The 24,641-nt window shown below is 31.3% G+C and overlaps 6 protein-coding genes across 9 annotated transcripts in view; 5 read left to right on the top strand and 1 right to left on the bottom strand.

Annotated features, from left to right (window-relative positions):
• Positions 1–522, top strand: part of LOC122634914 (odorant receptor 22b-like) — a 2,422-nt gene extending 1,900 nt beyond the window's left edge. The window contains exons 5-7 of the mRNA XM_043824432.1: positions 26–181; positions 251–303; positions 355–522. Of these exons, the coding sequence (XP_043680367.1) occupies positions 26–181; positions 251–298 (204 nt within the window). The 3' untranslated portion in view covers positions 299–303; positions 355–522. The remainder of the gene's footprint in view (positions 1–25; positions 182–250; positions 304–354) is intronic.
• The window catches only part of LOC122634990, a 13,890-nt gene extending 8,180 nt beyond the window's left edge, over positions 1–5,710 (top strand). Inside the window, exons 15-24 of the mRNA XM_043824621.1 lie at positions 1,124–1,518; positions 1,603–1,944; positions 2,209–2,413; positions 2,525–2,750; positions 2,793–2,857; positions 3,345–3,739; positions 3,899–4,237; positions 4,376–4,580; positions 4,693–4,848; positions 4,915–5,710. Of these exons, the coding sequence (XP_043680556.1) occupies positions 1,124–1,518; positions 1,603–1,944; positions 2,209–2,413; positions 2,525–2,750; positions 2,793–2,857; positions 3,345–3,739; positions 3,899–4,237; positions 4,376–4,580; positions 4,693–4,848; positions 4,915–4,965 (2,379 nt within the window). The 3' untranslated portion in view covers positions 4,966–5,710. The remainder of the gene's footprint in view (positions 1–1,123; positions 1,519–1,602; positions 1,945–2,208; positions 2,414–2,524; positions 2,751–2,792; positions 2,858–3,344; positions 3,740–3,898; positions 4,238–4,375; positions 4,581–4,692; positions 4,849–4,914) is intronic.
• Positions 5,711–5,850: 140 nt separating this feature from the next.
• LOC122634916 (tropomyosin-1) lies at positions 5,851–12,647 on the top strand. The gene is made up of 7 exons (XM_043824435.1): positions 5,851–5,987; positions 8,536–8,823; positions 9,231–9,364; positions 9,564–9,752; positions 9,996–10,071; positions 10,153–10,285; positions 12,256–12,647. The coding sequence occupies exons 2-7, from the start codon at positions 8,584–8,586 to the stop codon at positions 12,336–12,338; spliced, it is 855 nt and encodes a 284-aa protein (XP_043680370.1). The 5' UTR covers positions 5,851–5,987; positions 8,536–8,583; the 3' UTR covers positions 12,339–12,647.
• Positions 12,648–14,926: 2,279 nt separating this feature from the next.
• LOC122634911 (protein AF-9) lies at positions 14,927–19,198 on the bottom strand. 2 transcript variants are annotated; one of them, XM_043824421.1, is made up of 4 exons: positions 18,883–19,198; positions 18,058–18,201; positions 17,712–17,977; positions 14,927–17,594 (listed from the first exon to the last, which is right to left on the bottom strand). In XM_043824421.1, exons 2-4 carry the CDS (start codon positions 18,194–18,196, stop codon positions 15,759–15,761), a joined length of 2,241 nt encoding a protein of 746 aa, XP_043680356.1. In that variant the 5' UTR covers positions 18,197–18,201; positions 18,883–19,198; the 3' UTR covers positions 14,927–15,758. The 2 variants fall into 2 exon arrangements, with proteins under 2 accessions (XP_043680356.1, XP_043680358.1); XM_043824423.1 differs by lacking the exon at positions 18,883–19,198 and adding an exon at positions 18,296–18,704.
• LOC122634918 (biogenesis of lysosome-related organelles complex 1 subunit 1) lies at positions 18,720–20,277 on the top strand. Of its 3 annotated transcripts, none has more exons than XM_043824438.1 (5): positions 18,720–18,851; positions 19,488–19,575; positions 19,661–19,733; positions 19,820–20,037; positions 20,097–20,277. In XM_043824438.1, the coding sequence occupies exons 2-5, from the start codon at positions 19,515–19,517 to the stop codon at positions 20,129–20,131; spliced, it is 387 nt and encodes a 128-aa protein (XP_043680373.1). In that variant the 5' UTR covers positions 18,720–18,851; positions 19,488–19,514; the 3' UTR covers positions 20,132–20,277. The 3 variants fall into 3 exon arrangements, with proteins under 3 accessions (XP_043680373.1, XP_043680374.1, XP_043680375.1); XM_043824439.1 differs by having other exon boundaries at positions 18,727–18,851; positions 19,482–19,575; XM_043824440.1 differs by having other exon boundaries at positions 18,729–18,782.
• A 147-nt stretch (positions 20,278–20,424) lies between these two features.
• On the top strand, positions 20,425–24,544 carry LOC122634910 (ribonucleoside-diphosphate reductase large subunit-like). The gene is made up of 11 exons (XM_043824420.1): positions 20,425–20,808; positions 20,906–20,994; positions 21,122–21,299; positions 21,380–21,743; positions 21,845–22,149; positions 22,242–22,404; positions 22,492–22,880; positions 22,955–23,142; positions 23,226–23,534; positions 23,627–23,815; positions 24,213–24,544. Exons 1-11 carry the CDS (start codon positions 20,772–20,774, stop codon positions 24,423–24,425), a joined length of 2,424 nt encoding a protein of 807 aa, XP_043680355.1. The 5' UTR covers positions 20,425–20,771; the 3' UTR covers positions 24,426–24,544.
• The last annotated feature ends 97 nt before the right edge of the window (positions 24,545–24,641 follow it).

The following is a 24,641-nucleotide window of genomic DNA, read 5'->3' as shown; positions in this document are numbered from 1 at the left end:
AAATAATATTTTATTTATTACGCAGAGCCAAGAAATTGCATACGAAATGTTCCAAACAAATTTGATGGAGCTAAGCAATGACATCAAGAAGAGTCTTTTGATTATGATGAAACGTACGACTAGGCCGATCGTTTTTATCGTTATGGATCTTTTTCCTCTAAATCTCGATTCGTTCGTGAGCGTCAGTATTTTTATGATGATAACAAAATGTTGTAATAGTTCCATGTTTTACGATTGTCTTCGTTTTCAGATACTTAAGACCGCATACACGGTATACAACTTCTTGGAACAAACTTAAGAAGAGTAAGTAAAAAAGATGTAGAAAAATAAACCAATGTAAATGATTTGAATTAGTACTTAGGTATGATAGACGTATGATGTAACTAATGAAAATTACAAGAGAGATAAAAAGGGGAGAATAAAATAATTTACCTGCAAGAAAATTCATCGGGCCTTCCTGTTTTATCGCTTAAGGTAATACAATTTTTATAAAAAAAATATGGATAATTTTAATTACGACAACTGGACAATTTAAATCATATTCGGAATTGTTTGAAAAACAATGAAATTAGAGAATAATTATTGAAATAAAAACAAGTAGGGTAGACGTAGAATATAAAGAGAGGAATTTTAATCTTCACTGAAACGTTTTGCTTTTCACAAATAGCTACCTTTGCAAAAGGCAGACTCAGCTATATTATAATAATTTCATGTCAGAGAGAAAAAATCAAAGCATTTTTTTCCTACTATGTCCCTGCTTCCACGCACAGTGCATAGGAATAATTAATGATCAATAATGATAGAACATTGAAGGGTTGTCATTCTTTTCTGTGAGGTAGAGAAAAACGATTTACATATTTAAAAAATTGTATCTTTTCCTATTTGACATTATAATAATGACATACTGCGATTATAGAGTATAGAATTACATTGATCGTCTGATTTATGGGGGAGATAAAATATCGATAAAATAAAAAGTTTTCTTTTAGTTCGTGAGAATATGTGTTTCTTTTAGTGCATGTTGTGTCGTCAGTAAATTGTTATTAAAAAATGATAGTCTTTTGTGGAAAGTTCAAGTAAACGATATTAGAAAAAAAAAAAAGTTATATTTTAAAAAAGAAATCGGAAAAACATTTGTAATTTATACATGAGAATGACGATCTTAGCATCGTCGTTTATGATTCTCAGCATCTGTGGATGTTGGAGACCTCCATCTTGGTCGTTATCATTTTATAAACGTCTAGCATATAATTTATACACGATCTTTGTAGCTTTTCTAGTATCATCTCTGTCCTTGTCACAAGCCATCGGTATTCTTGTGAATGAAGACGATTCGAGTGATTCTTCCGACGATATTTATGTATTCTTCGCGGAACTTATATCATGTTTCAAAATGCTGAGTCTCATGGTCAATCGCAATGAAATTGTTAATTTAATTGGTACATTGACGCAAGAGCCATACGAACCATCCGATGATGTGGAAACAAGAATTCAAGTCAAGTTTGACAAGTGGTCGAGGTTGGCAATACGAATTATTTATATATTTTTTTTTTCACGTTTGTATTTTATTTAATTCGATTTAAAAATTGTTCTTTTTTGTAGATTGAACACACATTGTTATGTTCTCTTACTCTCGTCATCAGTCGCTAGTTTCTCATCTTTGTCTCTAGTTACAAATTTGACGAAAAGACAATTAACTTTTCGAGCTTGGTTACCTTTTGATAATAACGTGACAACTTATGTATTTTACTTAACATACTTTCATCAAATATTAGCATTTCTAATAGGAGCGGCACTTCACGTTGCTTTAGATTGTTTAATCTTCGGTTTTCTAATACATGTTTGTTGTCAAATCAAAATTTTGGAGAATCGTCTGACGAAGATCACAAACGAAAATAAACCTGTTCTAAAACTATGTATCCGTCATCACGACTGTATATACAAGTTAGTTAATTAATGATTTTTTGTTAAATTTTTATTTCATGTCATTTTCATCATTTCTATTATCGAATATAAATCATAGATGTTTACTCGCATATGAATACAGTAACATTAAAAATGAACGTAATGTACGGATGTTTTTAATAGATTTTTCTAAAACGGAGAAAGACTTCCGTTTAACGAGCTACGAAATTACTGTTTCAATACGTAAAAAAAGTCGAGTGAAATTATATAAATAAAATAAATAATTCTGCTTTTCTTTTATAGATTTGCCAATAACGTGATTAAGATGTTCGAATTTACGATCTTCATTCAATTTTTCATCACCACATCGACAGTATGTTTTACATTGTATCAATTAACCAAAGTTTCACCGATTTCCTTCGAGTGTGTAAAAATATTGTTGTACATGTGTTGCATATTGACACAAGTATATCTCTATTGTTGGTATGGAAGTCTAATTGAAACGAAGGTCTGATTAGATGTTGAATACTTTTTAACGCATGAATACAATGAATATTTTCATTGTTAGATAAAAGTAAAAATTCTTATTTATCGAAAATGAAATAATACTTTTTTACAGAGCCAAGAAATTTCAATGACAATTTTCAATATTGATTGGATAACACTTAGCGATGATATCAGGAAGACTCTTTTGTTTATGATGAAACGTACGATGAAGCCAATCGTCTTCGTCGTCATAAGAATTCTTCCTGTCAATTTAGATTCTTTCGTCAGCGTTAGTATTCCCATCCCTATAATACCTGAACGTCGATCCCATACTTTGTCCATTATGTCTCTTATTTTAGGTGCTTAAGACTTCGTACTCTGCATATAATATTTTGCAGCAGACACAGGAGATATAATAAGAAACGGTATATCGGAAAAGGGAATGGAGAACTACGACTCCAGTGTTGTATATCATTTATAAATAATCGATTCACAATGTAAATGTTGAAAGGTACAAAAAATATAGGGAGAAAAGAATAAAAGTTTCATCTGTAAGAGAGTTGTCGTCGTACTACCTTCTTTTGTTACGAGACAATGTCATCCTAGGTAAAATGTACCCTATCATTTGATAAATCATCGATAATAAAAATTGCAACTGGCTGGAATTATACGCTTTAGGATAAACAGTAGTCTCTTCGCATGCAATTACTGCGTGGGGGAGAGAGAGCGCTTCGACAATGTCTTTTCCTGAGTAGTAGTACTATAGGTACAGAGACAGTATCACTTGGTTTATCATATAAAAAAAATTCGTGACTTTCTAGCGATGTGAAATACGATTTTGTAAAACGGGATAATCGATACAATTTTTACGTTATTCAGTTTCTTTTTCTTTCTTATTTTGTTTATCGAATCATTAGATGACTAGAAGAAAGAGATAATTTGATAATCGAACAAAATTATATAATTGCAAGATAAAAATAATATTAAGAATGCGTATCTTATCGTTGCCTTTTAAAATTTTAATATTTTGTGGTATATGGAAACCAACATCATGGACAACCACTTGCAAAAAGATCATCTATCGTACTTATACTTTTCTCGTGATATTGTTTGTCTCTTCCTTTCTATGCTCGCAAATGATTGACATGTTCACTGTCGACAACATGAACGAATTCACCGAAAGCTCTCACATGCTTTTGACAATGGTGATCGGTTTTTGCAAAGCAGTGAACGTATTGATGGCACGAGAAAAAATTATAAAATTAATTGACATTCTCGTAGATGAAATGCGCTTTTCTGTTGATTCCGAAGAATCGAAGATTCAAGAAAAATATGATCGGACTATTCGGTGAGTTAAATGTTTTTGAAAGTATTAATTTGATATAATTTGTTGTATTTCGTTTGAAAATAAACAACATAATTAATGCAACATTGATCGAAATAATAAGGAAATGAAAAAGAAGAGAATGGAAAGATAAATTGTTTCATCGATATTTCGTCTGTTCAGGGCTAATACGCTTCACTATGCCATCATGATCGAGACGTCAGTTTTATCAAGTATTTTAAATTCTCTTTTGACTGACTTACAAGCGAAAACGTTGCCCTTCAGAGCCTGGGTACCTTACGACTGTTCCTCTTCGATCGTTTTTTACTTAACTTACTTTTATCAAATGATATCGATGACAGCCTGTTCTCTCTTTCACGTCGCGATAGATGCACTGTTTTGTGGATTTTTACTACAAATTTGTTGTCAAATAGATATATTGAAGTGTCGACTGAAACGTTTAAACTGTAATGGTATCGACGATCTTCGAAAATGCATTCAACATCATTATCAAATTTATCAGTAAGTTTTTTTTTTTCTTTGATCATCGAAAAAATATTGTTTATTATTTAGAAACGAAAGACAGTAGAAGTATTAAATCATATTTTTATCATATTTTTTACTTGCAATAATTTTCACTCGTTTTTTTTCTCTCTTTAGAATCGCTGAAAAAATGAATGAAGCTTTTGTCATGACGATATTTGCTCAATTTTTTATCAGTTCGGTAGTCCTTTGTTTGAGCATGTTCGAACTACTTAAAAATGATCTATTGAGTACAGAATTCATGGCCTTGGTAATATATTTGTCGACTTTGTTGGTCCAAATTTATATTTTCTGTTGGTACGGCAATGAAGTGAAATTGAAGGTTCGTTAATTCAGTAAGTGATGCTAAATATGATTCGACTGAAAGGATCGAGTTGGAACTTAAGATTGTAAACAATAAAGACGTAAATATTTTTCCATTTTTTTTTTTTCAGAGTATTCACATTGCTGTTGCATTTGCCGAGTCAAACTGGACGTCGTTAGACAATAGTTCGCAAAAAATGATTGTAATAATGATGCAACGTGCGGCAAATCCCATCGAATTTGTTAGCGGATATTTTATTACAGTAAATCTCGATACCTTTATGAACGTAAGTACGATTCTATGTACGATTAATAGAACTTTTTATTAAACTCGGACAATTTTTTAATTACAGTTAATCAAAACCTCTTACTCGGCATATAATGTTCTTCAAAAAGCGCAATAAACAATAAGAAAGACGAATTTAACATAACTGAAAAACTACTTACGTGTATGTGTATGTATATATATATATATATACGTACAATTGTATATAGATATATAAGAATCTCGCAAGTATCAGACAAAATTTTAATCCTGATTTATTCGTTAACGTTAATAACGTCAAATAATTTTAGTTATTACACATATACAAATAACCATATAAAAATGATCGTTTTATTAATTCAACTTCTTCTTTTTAAAATAACTACTAAAAATTTCATACTCGGTTTACAATCTACTCGAACAGAGCAAAAGCCAATGAAGAAGATTGAAAGAGTTAAACGATCGTAAATTTGCCAAGTCGACTGTATACAGGGCACTACATTCACCTGATTATTTTAACGAAACAATATAGAGAACGTAAAAAAAAAGGCGATTGAATCTTCAAATATTTATACAATCTTTCAGGGATCTTGAAATTTGGCCAATTTTTTAGTAGTAGTATCGTTATACAATGATAAAGGCGTATATGTATTTAGATGGCAGTGGTAAAAGATAAACGTGGCCGATGGTTAGACAATAAATTCGAATCTTGAGTGTCGTTCTTAAATTTCAATAGATCAATTTACAATAACAATTATATTTCCTTGCGAACTTCGTTATTTACTCTATTCAGCAAAACTGATATGATTTTAATCGTTCGAGATATTTTTAAAACAAAATAGAAAAATGAATCAACGAAGAGAAAGAGAGAGAGAGAGAGAGAGAGAGAGAGAGAGAAAATGCAAAGAAAAAATTCAGTAACGAAGATTTGATCTTGTCGGAAAGGTGAGAGAACGAGAAATTTTCGTGTGGACGTTGTAAGAGCAGAAAATAAACGTCGGGGCCCCACCCCCGACGTAAGTTTTCGTGACGGGCCATTTTTGGGGCTCCCCCACCAATCAGATCCAACGTATTCGTATCCTTCTGTTCGTAATTTTCGAGGGCTAGCTTTCCCGGTTCTCTCAGACGCTCAACTCGTGCCGTTCAGCTCGCTCGAGTTAGGTAAGTTCCTGTTGTAAGTTCGTCAACTCGAATCGAAGAGATGTCATCGACGAAGAAAACCATCTTCTCTTCCTTCTTCTTCTTCTTCTACTACTACTACTACTACTACTACTACTTCTACTTCTTCTATTTCTTCTTCTTCTTCGTTCTTCATCAACATTGGTCGTCCAAGTGTATCCCTTCTGTTTTCTTATTCCGATATTTTCACATATCTATCTTCTTCTTTATCGATGATGAACGCGAGTGCCGAGAAAAAGAGGACACACGTGAAAAGGAGTATTGTTTGGTCTGCTATCAAAAAAAAAAAAATAGATAAATAAATAAATAAATAAATAATAAAACGAAAAAGAAAAAATTCGTGAATCGATGAAGATGCAAGTACCACGGCGACTAACAAGAGAAAAAAAAAAGAGAGAATGACTACGCTTAAGCTTGCAGGTGCTTTTGTGTTTTTTTGGGAAAAGACACTTAACAAGAACGCGTTGCTATCGAGGATGCTTGTAAGTAGAATTAACTAAGCTTGCTCAGCCAACCGACTTTTAATTCGTTCGAATTGATAGAAAGAGATTAGAAGAGAGATTAAAAGTTTCTATCTATCTGCTAAAAGAAAAAGTGAAAATAAAAGTCGTTAAGTCGTTAAGACTTAAGTTACGCCAACGAATTATCAAAGGATAGATTATCCAGCAGTGGATAAAATTTCGTGATTCACACTTTGCGACGAAAATAAATCGGTTGCTAGCATTCGATGGTTCCGCTTGCATGCTATTTTCAACCGCTCGAGGGAAACTCTGTCTCTCCCTTTCTTTCTCTCTTTCTTCCTCTTGATTATCATGGCAAAAAATGTCAAGACGTTGAAAATCTCGACGAGCGATCATTTTTTAAACGCCATCCTTGCATGCTAAGCTTTTCGACGTATTTGAGTTCGATTGACCATCTCTTTCTTCTTTTTTTATTTGCATAGCAAACGCCACGAAGCCTCCGAATTGTCTCACAGGACGTCTAATATTTGCTTTAGGAGGAACTCCGATATCTTCATGAGATCCTTTAACACCGCTGCCAAATATCGTTAAAAAAAAATGCTGCTACACTAACGAACGAGAATTTGCTTTTGGACGTGTAACATAACGTGCAATATGTCGTAAGTAGTATTTCTAATATCGTCTAACGATATGTATTATCGATCTGATGCATAATGCTTAAATAACAATAAACACGTTTTCGTTTATTTATTTTAACAATCCTCGCATGTGCATATTTGCCAACGTCTAGCAATAATAATAATTGTCGAGATAGCAGTAACAACGGCGATTGGATGGAGAACGATGCTTAGAAATACTCACGAAAAGATTTTCTAATTCCAGACTCTTAGGAGGATCTTTATAAATAAACGCGAATGGCAGAACAACGTCCGTGAGAACTCGCGTTCTCAAGAAAGCTAGGTTTCCTCTCTCGCGTTAAAAATGGTTTGAGAATTCGAAACACTCGGCATATTTCGCAAGTGTCATTTTGACATATTCGATCAGGTGCTCGTTTGATTTTCCAGAGGAGTATATTAATACTTCTCTCTAGCACACGGGCAACGTAATGTCTTAAAAATGACTTCTTAATGAATCATTGAGATTTGACGTTATTAGCTTTGCTAGAAAATTTACTAAATCGATGATATCGAACGTCGTCGATTATTAATGATCGATTAAGAGCCAAGACCACTTGTTGATTTTTATATCATCCGAATAAAGATAAGATGCGTAATGAAAAATCTCTATTTGTGACTTTTGCTATCCGAATAATAAGGCAAGTGATATCGATAAGAAAAAAGTGACAAAAATAAAATAATAAATAATAGAGAAAAGGAAACAAATGTTCATACAATAAATCGTATCGCGATTATTCGCAGGATTCTTGCTAAAAGCTTCGTAAAAGCTATTAATAAGCGTCAGTTAGATCGAATGTCGGTCGTCGGTGGGAAGCCAAGTAAAGCTCGTTCTTCTGGCTTACATTCTGCTAGTTTTGCCCTCTTCTCGTCGCGCCATCGACGTCGTTTCACGTGTATTTATAGAATCCGGCTGTAGATGCTATTTCCGTGGACACCCTGATGTGCTCTTTTCCGTGCACGCGAACGCACACAATCGGATACATATTACACAGCTAAAAATTATGTCGGCGTTCTTTCGAAAGCTCCTCGAAATGTGGAAAGCTCGAAAGACTTGAAATCCGATAACTTCGTTTTGAAATATGTCACCTTCGTCGCGCGTCACGTAAGAATTTTTCCTTTGTTGTTCATTTCATTAGTTTGGATCGTTGATCAGAAATATTTAATCGCACGAAACAAGTATGTACATGCGTGTACGCTCGATCGTCTTTAACGTTCCCTCTGATCGAACGAAAAAATGCTCGCGAAATGTGATTTTGATTAGGAACGCGAATCATTTGCACGCTAAAACGAGATAATTTTGAAATTGATTAACTTGGATTATCATCGTCCTCCCGTATCTCGAGAGAGAAAAAAAATCCTTTGTCCCTAACTAAACTTTGACGATTTTTGCAGAAAACTTGATCGTTTCGTGAAGAAAGTCGGAAGAAAAAGGTCGCCATCATGGACGCGATCAAGAAGAAAATGCAAGCGATGAAGCTTGAGAAGGACAATGCGCAGGACAAAGCCGATACCTGCGAAGCGCAGGCGAAGGAGGCGAATATGCGCGCGGATAAGGTCCTAGAGGAGGTCGCGGAACTTACGAAAAAGCTCACTCAGGTCGAAGGCGATCTCGAAGCTAACAAACAAAATCTCGAGCAGGCTAATAAGGATCTCGAGGAACGTGAAAAGTCTCTTACCAATGTGAGTGTTCTTTCTTCTAATTTTTTTCGTGAATTTATCAATCAAAAAATATATTTTTATCCGTTATAAAAATTTAATTGCGATCTCTAATGTCTAACAGTTAATAATCTCTTTTTGATCCTGTCATTATGGTGACATTTACTTAACACGATAAATATAAAAAATCTTACCAATGAAATATTTAACAATTTCTTAGAAAGAGATCTTATATATAGATGTTTTAAAGATCAAGTTCGAACAACGTGTTAAATCGAATCTCAAAAATTCGTGTCCTTGGTCTCATTCATTTTGGATTCGGTCCAACCGATATCTTCTCTCGAACGTAAACAAAACAGATTGCTTTAGTTAAAAAAAGCTCCAGAGAAACTATTTTTTCTATGTCGTTCGCGTACGATCGTATTGTTCAGGCCGAATCCGAGGTCGCCGCTCTTAATAGGAAAGTCCAGCTGATTGAAGAGGATCTAGAAAGATCCGAGGAACGTCTCAACACTGCGACTGCCAAACTTGCTGAAGCGTCTCAAGCTGCTGATGAATCTAGCCGGTGAGGAGAGACTTTATTTCTCAAATTTCTTAATTCCTACTTATTTGGTGACATAATTGCTTATAATTAAAATGAAAAAAAAAGAAATATTGCTTTCCAGATAAATCGATTTTGTAGAACTCGCGTTCATTGTGCTTTATAAAACAAATAATATCCTTTATTTTCCTTGTTTTTATCATTTCCTACTGCAATTTGACAGTATGTGCAAAGTGTTGGAGAACCGTGCTCAACAGGATGAGGAAAGGATGGATCAGCTGACGAATCAGCTTAAGGAGGCTCGTCTTCTAGCCGAAGATGCTGATGGAAAATCGGACGAAGTTTCGCGCAAGCTGGCCTTCGTTGAAGACGAGTTAGAAGTCGCTGAAGATCGTGTCAAATCGGGCGAAGCGTGAGTACATCCTCTTAGAAAATTATCTTCGATGGAATGTAATCCAAACTCCGAATATTATAATTTCAAACGCTATTTTTTCTTTTGCGTACATTCTAGATCACTTAATCGATCAATTAGATCGTCTGATATTTGATATATTTCATTGTTACTTAATTAACAGGTGAATTTAATTAGCAGGACATCTTGGAAAATGAATTTTCTTTGAAAATAAAATCGATATTATTTTTTCATATATTTTAGAAAGATCATGGAATTAGAAGAAGAATTGAAAGTCGTCGGAAACAGTTTGAAATCTTTGGAGGTATCCGAAGAAAAGGTAATTCTCTTATATCGTCCCTTAAAGTTTGTATTATCGACTTATATTGTATTTTTTATTATCGATCTCTCATCTCGTTAGGCCAATCAACGAGTCGAAGAATTCAAACGTCAATTGAAAACGTTGACCGTTAAACTGAAGGAAGCAGAAGCTCGAGCAGAATTTGCTGAGAAGACGGTGAAGAAACTCCAGAAGGAAGTTGACAGGCTTGAGGGTAAGTTCGACGTACTCGGTAGTATAATTTTCGTAAGGGAAACAAGTTTCTTTTTATTTGGCACGTTGATACATTCTCAGAGTCGTGTTCAAAACACGCATTCCCTTGGGTTTGCGTGACATAATCTGGCAAATTGACAATGAGTGCTTTAAGAGTTACCGAACAAATAAAATAAAATCTGTCTCGTCGATCTATTAGCAAATATAAGCAGCACAATTTATGACATAATCGGATTTTACTATTATCATTTTCATTGACTCGCTTCCGACTATACAAGACTTTTGATATCTACAATAAATTCGCAATTATTTTATGACAAATAAAGATTTCTATAGAGACACTTTAAAGGAGCAATAATTTTTTTTTTAACTTTTTTATTCGTTTGAAAATCATATTCTCGTATTAGGAGCTTCGTTCATAAAATAATACGATGAATCGTCCTTCGAATTGATTATATTTACTCGAGAAACATATGGTATACTTTTATCGTTCGATTAAAATAAATAATAACATTTTTCAAGCAGGAAAATATAAAGAAGAAATATGAACAACCATTTAATGGATTCCTTCACGAAACTTTGAATGCAAATTGATTTGTTTTATTGCAGACGTGTTATATCACGAGAAGGACAAACGCAAAACAGTTTGCGAAGAATTGGACAAGACGTTCGCTGAGCTTTCTGGCTACTAAAAACAAAAAAAAATCTCACACTCGTTATATATATTTATCTATCTCTCTTTAAATTTACTCACTACCCCTTTACTCTATTCAATTCCTTCCACTGTCTTTCGTACGTTCGTGAATATGAATATTTGTCGCTTTTTGCAATGTTTTTCCTTTTTTCCGAAATTGGACAGGATCGTTTTTTTAAGATCGATTTTTTACAATTAGAGATATTTATTTGCAAACTACAAAATATACATTTTTTTTTTTTTCCTTTCCATATGATTTTTCTCTACTAATTTGTCCGATTTTGGAAAGTTTTGCTTGGATTTCATGTGCTTTGAAACAGCTGAAAAGAGAAGAATTAACTCGTCCCTCTCTTTTCTCTTTTTTCTCGTTTACATTTTAATTTACGTTCAGCATCATATTTTAATTAATACACGCTCACGCGCATAAAACTACATACACAATTGACAGCTTAATAAGAATAGAAAAAAAAAAAAAGCTTAACAACTTTACTCGAAGGTGGACCGTCGTACTTCAGGTACTTTTACCACCAGCTCTTGCTGTATTGTGCCTTTTTTTTCAAGTTTTTTCATTGTTCTTCTATCTCATCAATATATAATTTAAATAATCTCCATACGCGAAATAAATATATATTTATTATTTCTGTAATATTGCAATAATATATATAAATATACAAATATATATATATATATATATTTCGTATGGGTAGATATGCATCGTAACTAAAATAAAAAACCATATTTCTTTTCTTTCTAATCCTAATAATAACTAACACCGACTAAATAAATTCGATAATACTCAAGCTTTCGCTCAAGCTCGATTTTTTGACATACCTATTTATTTTTCGACTTAAGTCTACTATCTTTTCAGCTCAGAAAAAAAGTATCATAATGATCTGAATGTTCTTTTTATATTTTGAAACGACTACGCAGTAGTAGATCGTTACTATAGTTAGATAATTAGCAAACTGATTATTTATTGATAAAAAATATCAGAATGAAATCATCTCGACAGAGTTGGGTAAAATTTGATATTAAAATATTTAATATTAAAAAATTTGACGAGGCGAAATGTATCAAAACAAATTATATTAGTCGTTGATTATTTAAAAAAAAAATATTTTACCCAGGTCTGGTAAAAAACAAAGTAGAGATAATATCGGTACTACTTACAAAATAGAAAAAATATCTACGGTAGTTTAATCGATGATCTTTAATCCAAGTAATTTGTTCGCTTCGGAAATAAAATTGTAACACTAACGTGACCATTCTTATTGCAGACGAGCTTGGTATCAACAAGGACAGATACAAGTCACTCGCCGACGAAATGGACTCCACGTTCGCCGAATTGGCAGGATATTAGATCGATTTTTATCTTTATTATGCTTCGGCTAATTCTTATCGATTCTGCCCTTTTTTTTCTTGTTAAAGGCAACGACTCTCTCGTCTCGAGAATCTTGGAATTTTTCGTGAAAAGAAAAAAAGGATGAGTGAAAGATCTATCGCGATTGTGATCAAGATCAATTAGCGATCATACACGCGTCCATATTCATTTCTTTACGTTAACGTGACGGACAGCTAATTAAGTTTTATTCTGTTAAACTGTTATACGAAGAGTATCATGTAATAAGCAACTGTAACACGATCATGTTAATAAACTACCGTAATAAGACATGGTAGCAATTCCGTGCTGGGGGATTAGAAAAAAAAAAAGTTAACGCTCTCTTAAACTTCGAAATTGATGATTTAACATTATTTAATAGAACAGAAAAAGAAAGAAATCAAAAAGAAGTGTTGTGCCAAAACATCGAATTACGTCGAACGACGGTAAGTATTATTTTATGTAACACTTGTGCTATATATTATTTTCATATACTCCAAAGGAATAGCATTTTTATAGACAATTATATATAAGATCTTTATTATATTTTCTATTATATTTATAATAAACAATATACACAGAATGAGACATGTGTTCATCGAATGGCATATTATAAATTGTGATGCTGCCTTGTACTGGGTTTTTGAAAGTGACCAATCCGTCCCTTTCATCAGAAGAAATAATTCTCGTTCTCTTAAAAACTATTATTTAGAATGTTATGCGTATTAGTTTTGTTCTATACTTAACAAATTATGCCTTCGATGAGTGTTCACAAAATAATGTTATTATGAGACAAATAATCGTATAATTAACATTTTAGAAAGAAAAAACCGTAGTGATCGCTGTTATTTTTATTCGAAAAAATCATACAATCGTATATGTAATGTGTGACTTTTAATCAAAAAAAGAGATAATAAGATACACATACATCACACGAACTTTACTTCGATCAAATAAATAAACTAAATTTATTAAACGTATGATGTAAAAGTAATTAAAAATTGAAAATTAAAAAAAGTTCCACATATCTTTGTGGGAAGAAATCGATCGGTTATTAACTAATAAGGCATAGTATTATACGATATCGACATGCAACATCTGACAACATACAATACTTAATAATAGAGCATTATCTAATTGTATTTATCACTTTATGAAATGAAAAATATCAACGATCGTTGAGAGAAAAAAAGAAAGAGAAACAAAAAGAACACCATCAATAAACATTCACATGAAAAATTATGCGTGTCTAAATGCTTTATCTGGTGACATTTGAAAACACTTTTTCAAATATATGGATTCATTATATCGCTTTTAGTCGAGTACCACATTTGTTTGCAGCACTACAAAGGAATCAATATATAATCTATTTCTTATGAAATGACACTCTGTAAAACTATACATGGTATCTTAATTTATGTATTATCATTTATATACACTCTTTTATTTATTATTTATCAATATCAAAACGTTAAACTTCTTCTATTTGGTGTATCCATTGCACACAACATCATGACTGTTTCAATGATATTTGAAAAGTGCGTTTATGTAATTACAATGTTTCTGAGAATATATATATATATATGTATCGCTTGTTATCCTAAATATTTATCGAAAATCGCAAAATTCCTTGCAAATTCCGTATGTAATTATAAATTTACTAAGGACAGATATTACTAATACTGAAGTAGTAATATCGAGATCTTGAACACAATAGTTCATAATGGATCAACATATTTACAAGAAATATTCTAATTGTAAAATGTAAGTATAAGTGTATTGCAAAAATAGAATTAATTATATATGAAATTTATGAGTGCGTAAATATAGCAAATCAGTTTCAACACATTAAATTCAGTTCATTACTTAGCACCTTTATATATATAGAAAAAAATAATTATTTTTTTCCTATTATTCATAATACAAAGTGCACTAATAATAAAGGCGATAATAATAAAGAGTGATTATTAAATTTTCATTTTGCAATATCGCTCTTATACAACATCATTAATAATATGAATAAATATAAGACTCCATCTTAAAGACTACTTATTCTAGGCAACTTTCCGGGGGAGATTACATAGTAAAAAAAAAAAAGAAAGAAAAAAAGAAAAAAAGAAACCCAATTTCCAAACAATTCCTTCAAATAAATCATAAAATTAATCAAAAATTATAATATTTTTATTACTTAAAATCAAAATGTTTGTTCATTTGAATAAATGCATATTTTAAAGATTATTCTGCAAGACTCCCCAGAAAAGAATTTCACGTAAATTCCATCGAATGATAAACGAGATAGGAGATAAAATTAATTTCACTCTATTTCGAATAAAATAATAATGATGATAAAAAAATGTCTTAAAAAAAAAAAAAAAAGAAAAAAAATTATGCTCTATATTTGACGCCATGCTGCTTTTCCTATAAATAACGACTATGTTAAAAAAAATAGTAGAATTAAAAAATATAAAACCAATAACATCTTCTCCTATCAGCATTTTTATACATTGTGTATTTTCGCAAATACGTAATATCTATATATATTTACAGTCTCTATTAAGTTATCATAAATAAAACCTTGAAGAAATGTTTATTAATCAGTACATAAACACGTATATTATATAAAATAATAATTCGTTCATTCCACCGCTGTTGATTAACAACAAGAAGGTGGAGAAGGTGGAATAATTCGTTTACGTGTTTTTAGCAAACAAATATATCATTTTCATTTAGATAACAAAGTAAAAATATTAACTACATGTTGCATTTTTGAGTTTTCATTATCTTCTTCATATTCTTTTATGTAACTGATAGAATAACTTTCGCGCATTCTTAATCAATTTCTATCAATTAAAAATTCGTGAGGTACTTTAAAATTTTATGAAAGATAACGATATCGTTTTCATTAGCACTTTTCATTAAAATTGGTTGATGTAAAACGTCCAATACATATAATACTTTAAATCTATATGTGTACGTTTGTATGTGTCTCTGTGTGTGTGTGTATATATATATATACATATATATATACATACATATATATATATATATGTATATATACATATATACAGTCCAATATATATAACTTTTATGCTATCTAGATACATATCATTTATATGCATTCATTTGGCTGAATTATTAACCTGCATCATTATTATAATGTTTAATACATTGCAACTGACACAATGTAATGTATATGAATCTAATATAAAAATCAATTTTTTCTAAGAATTAAAAGTAAATAGCGGAATTCTCCCGGGGGTATTATCGTATGATAAACGTTTTATCACATAGCGAAAGAAACGATAGATCGAAAATGACTTAATACGACTTACACATAGAGCAATATGTAACAAAAGAAAAAAAAAAAAATAGAGAAAGTGTCATGCTTTACATTACAGATAGTCATGATGCAGAAAAAAACTGTTGGAGTCGTTGTACCGTTCTGCGATCGAGAGCACATAAATCAAAATCAAATGTTTTCTTAGTTATTTCATATTGTCCTGTTTCTTCTATTACCTGAACAACTCTCTGTAATTCTTGATTATCCTGTAATGTCATTATTTTGTGCTGTAAATCCTTCAACTGTGACACATAATCTTCGTTAAATATGGGAGGTTCCCCAATGTCTGACTCTACCAAAGGACAATTTGTAGAGTCCGGAGCTACCTGCTCGCCGTCGGTTTCTCCTTCCTTCTTAATTGTTAATAATTCTCCCATATGACGATCTTCCTTCTCTTTTACCGCGTGAATAGAATCGACATCCACTACAACCGGTGATTGGCTGGAAGATACTGGTTCCAATAATGGAGAAGTCGAATGACTTCTATCCTTTTCCCTTTTAAAAGTATGTTCGTCGTCACCCTTACTTTCACTTCTTCGTTTTCTTTTCCTGTTTTCTCGTTCTTCTCCCCTATTTCCTTTTGGTTTTTCCCTCTTACTACGATCACTCTTTTCTTTCTTTATATCAATTACGGGTGGTGGCGAGGGCGGTCTTACTGCTTCCATTGGAAGAGTCAAAGGAGCTGTATCATCTAATTCCTTTTTTATATTCAATACTGGTTTCGTTTCAACAAAGGAATCATCGTCTACGGAAGGTGCCGAATCACTGCTATCTCTTTCTGGCATATTTGCGAAGAGCATCGAAAGAGGATTCGACGAGGCTGGCAAATTATTTTGTTTTTCTCCAGACGATTTGGATTTTTCTCGTTTTTCCTTCTTCTCTCTTTCCCTACTACTATCTCTCTTTTCCTTCTTGTCTTTCTTCTTGTGCTTATGTTTCGTTCTGTCCTTATCACTTTTATTCTCCTTAACTTTCTCATATTTTTCTTTATCCACTTTTTCCACCTTTATTAATTTTTCATCTTTAATCTTGTCACTTTCTTTAACAAGCTTAGGAGACTTTCGGCCATCTTTCACCGATTTATAATCCTGAGTTTTCTCCTTCTCTTTTTCTGCCTTTTCCAATTTTTTATCGTTTATTTTTTGAGCTTCCTTAATACTAGAACGTTCACCTTCTTTGTATTTCTCCTTTTTCTCTTTGTAGGCTTCCTCCTTGTATTTCTTTTTATCTTTCTTTTTTTCAGTCTTATTTATATCCAACGAACCTTTAGAACCATCTCTTGTCTTATCCTTATCTCTTTCTTTTTCCTTTTCTTTCTCCTTTTCTTTTTCCTTTTCCTTTTCCCTTTCTTTTTCTTGAACAGATCTTTTTATATCTTTCTCCTTAGACTTTGGAGATGGAGCCCGTTTTATAGAAGAAGAGGGTGAAGGACTACGGGGCCTTTTTATGGGAGGGGGAGAAGGTCGTTTACTAGTAGGACTCGAATAACCTTTACTTCCAGGACTAGGAGGTCTTTTAGACTTCTCTTTGCTTCTATTTTTTTCTTTAGAAGGATCTTTTATCTTTTTATCCTTTTTTTCTTCCGTTTTTTCTTTCTTTATTTCCTTATGCGGACTCTCTTTATTTTTTGTAATTTTATCTACTTTTTCAATTTTTTCAGATATGCCTATAGGTTTTATGGTACTACTTTTTTCTGATTGCGTAACCTTCTTACTTTCTGGAGAAATTTTTGCTGTTTTTATGGGAGGACCAAACAATTCAGCGAATGAATTAGATGTCTTGGATTCTACCAGACGATGCTTCTTCGGCTCGCCCACGGATAACTTTGGTTTACCAACCATAACGGGAGTTTTTATCTCGCCTCTGTCCGACGTACTCTCCGTACTGGATATTATGATCTAAAAATTAAAAAAGAATATATATATTTTTTTTTTTAATGACATATCATATACATTAGTACTTGTAGAATTTTCAGAATTTTCATTAGGGAGAAAGAGACTGTTCGATATACTTACGCCACCTCCTCTTAAAAGCTTTCTACGAAATTCTTCTGATGGATTATTAATTATTTCATTATGACGTATAACTTTATTAATGATTCTTCCTCTAGGTTGTAAACTAAGCTTATAAAGAATTTGAAATCTTTTGGGTTCATCCTTATTTTTTAAATAGATGTGAATTGGAATCAAGAATCCTGCGTATCCTGATTCTTTTACCACATAAGGTGGCTCTTTTATTACTCTTTTAGGTTTTGCGAACGTTTCATGTAATTGAAATACAACTAAAAATTAACAAATAGCAGTATGTAAGAGAAAAGTTTAGAATATTCGCAAAGATTTATCTGCATACAAGGAGAGTTACCTTTCTCAACGTAGTGATGTATGTCTGCGTTGTCAACTCCTCGTACAAAAACTTCCCAATCATGAGTAAAACCTTCAGGAGTGGTACGCTCACGTAATACTGATGAATGTCCACATTCCAGTGTAAGTCGAATTGCCATTCTCTCTTAGAGAAAATTTGAAATGTTTATTTTACAAAGAAAAATAAGAAAAGCGAGAGGGGAAAGTTAACGTTGCACAAAATCACAAAATCCCATTACATTTTCGTATATCATCAAAAATGTGACTGAAAGTGCTTTCAAGCATTCGTTATTGAAAATATTCAATGAACATGTGTAATGATACGAAGCATTGCGCGCCAACTTATATCAGACGCATACGCAATGACAGTACTTCTTTGCTAATTTTCATGAGCACAAAATGTTGAAGCATTGTGCGGTTAAGAATTATACTCTATGAAAAAATATTGATCGTCAAATGAGACGATCATAATTCACTTTTTAGCTCTTTTGAATCATTTGTTTCACTTATCGGCATTCACACAAATCTCATAATTCTTTTTTCTACATTAGTTTCAGTCCGACTATCAACAGGTCAACCGAACGCCATCGAAAACCGGACGCCATCATCGCTATCCCGTAAAATAAAAGTAAAAGAAACTGAAAGCAACGCCATCTGAACTTTCAAATAGACCATTCGTCGACTGGTGCCGAGGGGTGAGAGGGGATGTAATTAATTTTACTATAGGTGAAACTTTCAACAATTTTCACATTTTAAATTAATAACTCGAATAAGGAAAATAACTTCTACAATTTGGTAATTATGAATAACAAACCTGATTTCTTACCTCTTATCGAAAATCCTTATTTTTATATTTAAAGATCTGCAGATACATACATATTCAACTTAAACACTTTGTACGTTTTTTGGTTAACGTTGTTTACAAACAACTTTGTCAACTAACAGTGCTTAATAACAACCAGTAACTACCTCTCCAGTAGTCCAACTAGAAATGAATAATACCGAAGAGACGGGATAGCTTATACACAGCCATCTCTGCTTTTTCTTGATCTTCTATTAGTACTTTTGTTTTTGTACTAAAAAAAAAAAGACAGAATACACTAGATTAACTTTTCTGTGATCAACAATTTTAACAATATAAAATGTATTAGTAAGTCATTTGTAAGTCAAATTATTTTATATATGGACGGTAATATCTGATAGGGATAAATGAAAAGTATTTAAATAACGTAATAGTAACTTTTGTAATTATATCAATATAATCGCTTGTATGGTAACACGAGTAATTCAATAATTATATAAATTAAATAATTAAAGCATTTATGCATATTTCTATATATATGTGTGTATAAATATATGTATACATACATATATATATATATATATAAATGTATATGTATGTATAAATATGTATTCGTAACATAGGCATAGAACATTCGAGAGAAAAAAAAATCAAACATGTTATCATCAATTGTCAAGGAACATCAAAGTAAACAAGCAGCGAGAAAAGAAAGACAAGGTACTATCCTTCATTTGATATATTATTTTAATGCTTTCTTGTTACAACGTAAAAAAAAATATTTAAAAATATTATTTTTTAACAGAACAGAAACGTAAGGAAGCTGTTCAAGCTGCTAGCAATTTAACTCAAGCACTCGTAGATCATTTGAATGTTGGGTAACTATTACATCCAGATCTACATATATAACCTATTATATTTTACATATATAACCTATTATTTATATTGTATAATTTATATCTAGGGTAGCACAAGCATATTTAAATCAAAAGAAGCTTGATGCTGAAGCCAAACAATTACAACATAGTGCAACTAATTTTGCTAAACAGACACAATCCTGGTTGAATTTAATAGAATCATTTTCAAGTGCTTTGAAAGAAATTGGCGATGTAGAAAATTGGGCTCGAAGTATAGAAGGAGATATGAGAACGATTGCCACTGCCTTGGAATATTCTTATAAAGGTATGATTGTCATAGAGCTACCTATGTTCTAATTAATTGAATTTTATCATTCTTTATAGCTACACAAGAAACGCAATCTGCAGGATCATCTTAAAGGCATGAATCTAAAATTGCCTCAGTTCTACGAATTTACAAGAGATAGAACACGATTTTCTGTTCCCCTTATATAACAAGCTGTAAATTATTTATATATTATTATTTATGTAAATAAAATGATTAATTCTTGTTCCTAAGTAGTTACATCATGGTGAGTATCGATGAAATACAAATTAAATCGTTTACATTTCAACGAATAACAAAGTTAGTAGACCATTTGATGTAATGAGTAAATTTTATTTCGTTTGTATGTAATTTGTGAAACGTACATGATGTTATTAACAGCAAATTATCGATCTGTAATTAATTTTCGTTATATTTTATAATATAGCTCAATAAGATTACTTCGATCTTGACCAATCAGCTCAAACCACTAATAAGCATCCGCCCTAATTTTGTCCAGGGATTTAATCGCGCAAGAAATGCTATAATATTTTTTAACGCCGATCGAGTACGAGCTAACATCATTATTAAAGGTTGATATTCATGTCGGAATAACAAATAAAAGATAGATATTGTAAATGCAGTTTAAGTTCATTTTATATCATTCGATTGCTTCCGTTACCCGCCAGAATATTAGAGTCATTTACGCGTGTTAGGTGATTATAAGAAATTAAAGAAATAATATACATTAAAAAATGATTGGATCAACGAAATTGCATGTAATAAAACGGGGTAAGTAGAAGTATTGAGAAAAAAAATATTAAATTAACATTGTTGCAAGACAATTGATATCTAATTATAATTTAACATATATTTTTGTTTTATAAAGGCGGGCGTATAGAAGATGTACATTTTGATAAAATAACATCTAGAATCAAAAAATTATGTTTTGGATTAGATATGGAATATGTTGATCCTGTAAGTAAAAACTATAAATAAAATCGTAATTATTTCTTTATAGAGATTCTGAAAAATTATTTATGCTATTACTTATTGATATTTTATTTATAATAAGCGTGATAAATAATTTTGTTATTATTTATAGTATGCAGTTACTATTCAAGTTATAAATGGTTTATATGCCGGTATATCTACTGTGGAATTAGACAACCTTGTAGCTGAAACTGCAGCAACTATGAGTATTAAGCATCCAGATTATGCTTCATTAGCTGCTAGAGTTGCAGTGTCTAATCTTCACAAAGAAACTAAAAAAAACTTTAGTGGTATATATAAGATACTTAACAGAATTATATGTAATTATTATTTCAATAATTTTATTATATGCAAATTTTTTATTTTACAGAGGTAATATCTGATTTGTATCATGCAAAAAACAAGCGCACAGGTAAAAGTCTTTCTTTGATCTCTGAAAAATACTTCGACATTATCCAGAGAAATGCTGAAAAATTAAATCATTCCATAATTCATGATAGAGATTATTCTTACAATTATGTTGGTTTTAAAACTCTTGAAAAAAATTATTTACTTAAAATTGATGGGAAAATTGTTGAAAGGCCACAATGTATGTTAATGAGAGTAGCTGTTGGAATTCATGGTGAAGACATTGATAAAGTTATTGAAACATATAATTTCTTATCAGAACATTATTTTATACATGCATCCCCGACTCTTTTTACTGCATGTACTGGGAAACAACAAATGTCCAGGTATGCTTATAGATAATTATTTCTTTACCGAACGATACATCTTCTTACTGAACATATTCTTTACTCCAAACGAGTAGACTATGATAAAATGTTTGTTTTAGTTGTTTTTCATTAACAATGGCTTCAGATAGTATAGAAGGAATTTGTGATACTTTAACAAGATGTGCATTAATCAGTAAATCTGGAGGTGGTATTGGATTAAATGTTCACTGTATCAGAGCAAGTGGTACGCGAATAATTGGTACACTTGGAGTGTCCAATGGTTTAGTTCCTATGTTAAAAGTTTATAATAATACAGCTGAATATGTTTATCAGGGTGGAAACAAAAGACCAGGAGCATTTACTATTTATGTAGAACCTTGGCACTCTGATATATTTGAATTTTTAAGTTTGAAAAAAAATACTGGTAATTAAACTTTATTGTCCTTATAAATTTTATATTAGCGCATTAATATAACAGATGTTAAAGTACATTAGATCGATTTTAATTATGTTTAGGAAAGGAAGAAAATCGAGCCAAAGATATATCTTATGCTTTATGGATACCAGACCTCTTTATGAAACGTGTTTTAGACGATGATACTTGGTCTTTAATGTGTCCTCGTCAATCTTCTGGATTAGCTGAGGTTTGGGGAGAAGAATTTGAAAAGTTATATACCAAGTAAGCTGTGTTACGATTTATAGTTATCTATATTTTGATAAGAAATTCAATTGTAATTTATTTTTAAAATCGTGGCTAATTTTTAAGGTATGAAAAGGAAGGTCATTACAATCGAAAAATTAAAGCAAGAGAATTATGGTCAGCCATTCTTCTATCGCAAGAAGAAACTGGCGGTCCGTATATGCTTTATAAAGACCACTGCAATCGCAAATCAAATCAACAAAATGTAGGGACCATTCAAAATAGTAATTTATGTACCGAAATTGTCCAATATTCGAGCTCTGATGAAGCTGCTGTGTGCAATTTAGCTTCTATTGCTGTTAACATGTTTGTGAATACTAATGAAAAAAGATTTGATTTTGAAAAACTTAAAGAAATTACGAAAGTTGTTGCCCGTAATTTAGATACGATTATAGATATTAATCAATATCCAATTCCACAAGCAAAAATATCGAATCTTAGACATCGACCCATTGGTAAATTGTATGATTTAAAAATAATACAAAATGATATAAAACGTTTATTAACACGTTATTTTTTTTCTCGATAGGTATCGGTATACAAGGATTAGCTGATGCATTTATTTTAATGCGTTTTCCATTTGAAAGTGAAGAAGCTCAAAAGCTTAATATACAGATTTTTGAAACGCTCTACTATGGGGCGTTAGAAGCTAGTTGCGAATTGGCTGAAAAAAAAGGAACCTATGAAACGTACGAAGGCAGTCCTGTTAGTAAAGGCGTAAGTTATCGATCATAAACAATTTCTAATCCTTATCATTTTATTTATAAAGTACTTCATTGTAAATATTCTTCTATATACAGATTCTGCAATATGATATGTGGAATGCCACACCAACAGATTTATGGGACTGGAATAAATTAAAAGAAAAAATTGCTAAATTTGGTATAAGAAATTCATTGTTAATTGCGTTAATGCCAACATCATCTACTGCTCAAATTCTAGGAAATAACGAGTCTATAGAGCCATATAAAAGCAACATATATTTAAAACGCGTTTCATCGGAAGAATATCAAGTCGTTAATCCGCATTTATTAAGAGAACTTACAAAATTAAAACTTTGGAATGAACAAATGAAAAATGAAATCACAGCTAATAATGGTTCTGTTCAGGCAAGTTGTCTTTTCTTGCTCGCATTCTATATTTTTTATTATTATGTATTCCCTTTTTGTACGATTAAGCTTATAATGGGAATATTTTATAGAATATCGATCGCATTCCGACAAATATAAAATTACTTTATAAAACTGTATGGGAAATTCCACAAAGAATTATTCTTAAAATGGCAGCCGATCGTGGACCTTTCATCGATCAATCACAATCTTTAAATGTTCATATGACCAAAGTAACATTGGATAAACTCACGTCAATGCATTTCTATGGATGGAGAATGGTAAACTAAATAATACCTAAATAATCAATGAATATTTCATATGTTAAATTAATGACAATGAAATTATTTTCGCTGGCATAACTGGTGATGTTTGTTCAATGAGACGTTACGTAGAAACCCTAATCTTACTGATTAAGGGTCTCAGGTTTATCTTTCACTTATATTTACATATACATAACGTAAAAGAATACGCATGAATATAGAACGATAAGATAAGCTGTATAGAGTTCATTTTTTAAATAATGATAAACAGCAAAGATGCATTGCAAGAGATAATATTCTGGACTTCGCCGGGAAGAATGAAAATATTTCACTAGATATGATAAATATTCTTAATGTAAAAAAAAAATTTTTATATGTTGAATATAATAAAAATAATGATTTTTTTTGTTTTTAGGGTTTAAAGACTGGTATGTATTGTTTACGAACAGAATCAGAAACGAATGGACTTAAGCCCGTTAATAAAACAAAACTACGCCGACTCGTAAATGCAAAAGAACAAGATAAGGAAACACAAACTGAAAAGGAAAACGATAACGACAATGAAACTGATTCCAAATTTATGTGTTCTCTTAAAAATGGAGATGCTTGTTTTTCTTGTGGATCATAATTGATTCAATGAAATATAAACATATTTCTAAGTATCGCAATCCAAATAACAAATAAAAAAATAAGATATTTTATGTTTATTTTTTTAAGAAAAAACAAAAAAATGAAACAGTATTGATTGAACTTTAGTTTTTTATATATATTCATATATTCATATTTTAATAATAAAGAATTTTATTATATATTATTGTGAAATTTATAATTTATAAAAAACCAC

Source organism: Vespula pensylvanica, chromosome 16 (genome assembly GCF_014466175.1).
Source record: "Vespula pensylvanica isolate Volc-1 chromosome 16, ASM1446617v1, whole genome shotgun sequence".
In the NCBI taxonomy this organism is placed as follows: domain Eukaryota; kingdom Metazoa; phylum Arthropoda; class Insecta; order Hymenoptera; family Vespidae; genus Vespula; species Vespula pensylvanica.
The sequence above is the reverse complement of the archived record's forward strand: the minus strand, read 5'-3'. Positions and strand labels throughout refer to the sequence as shown.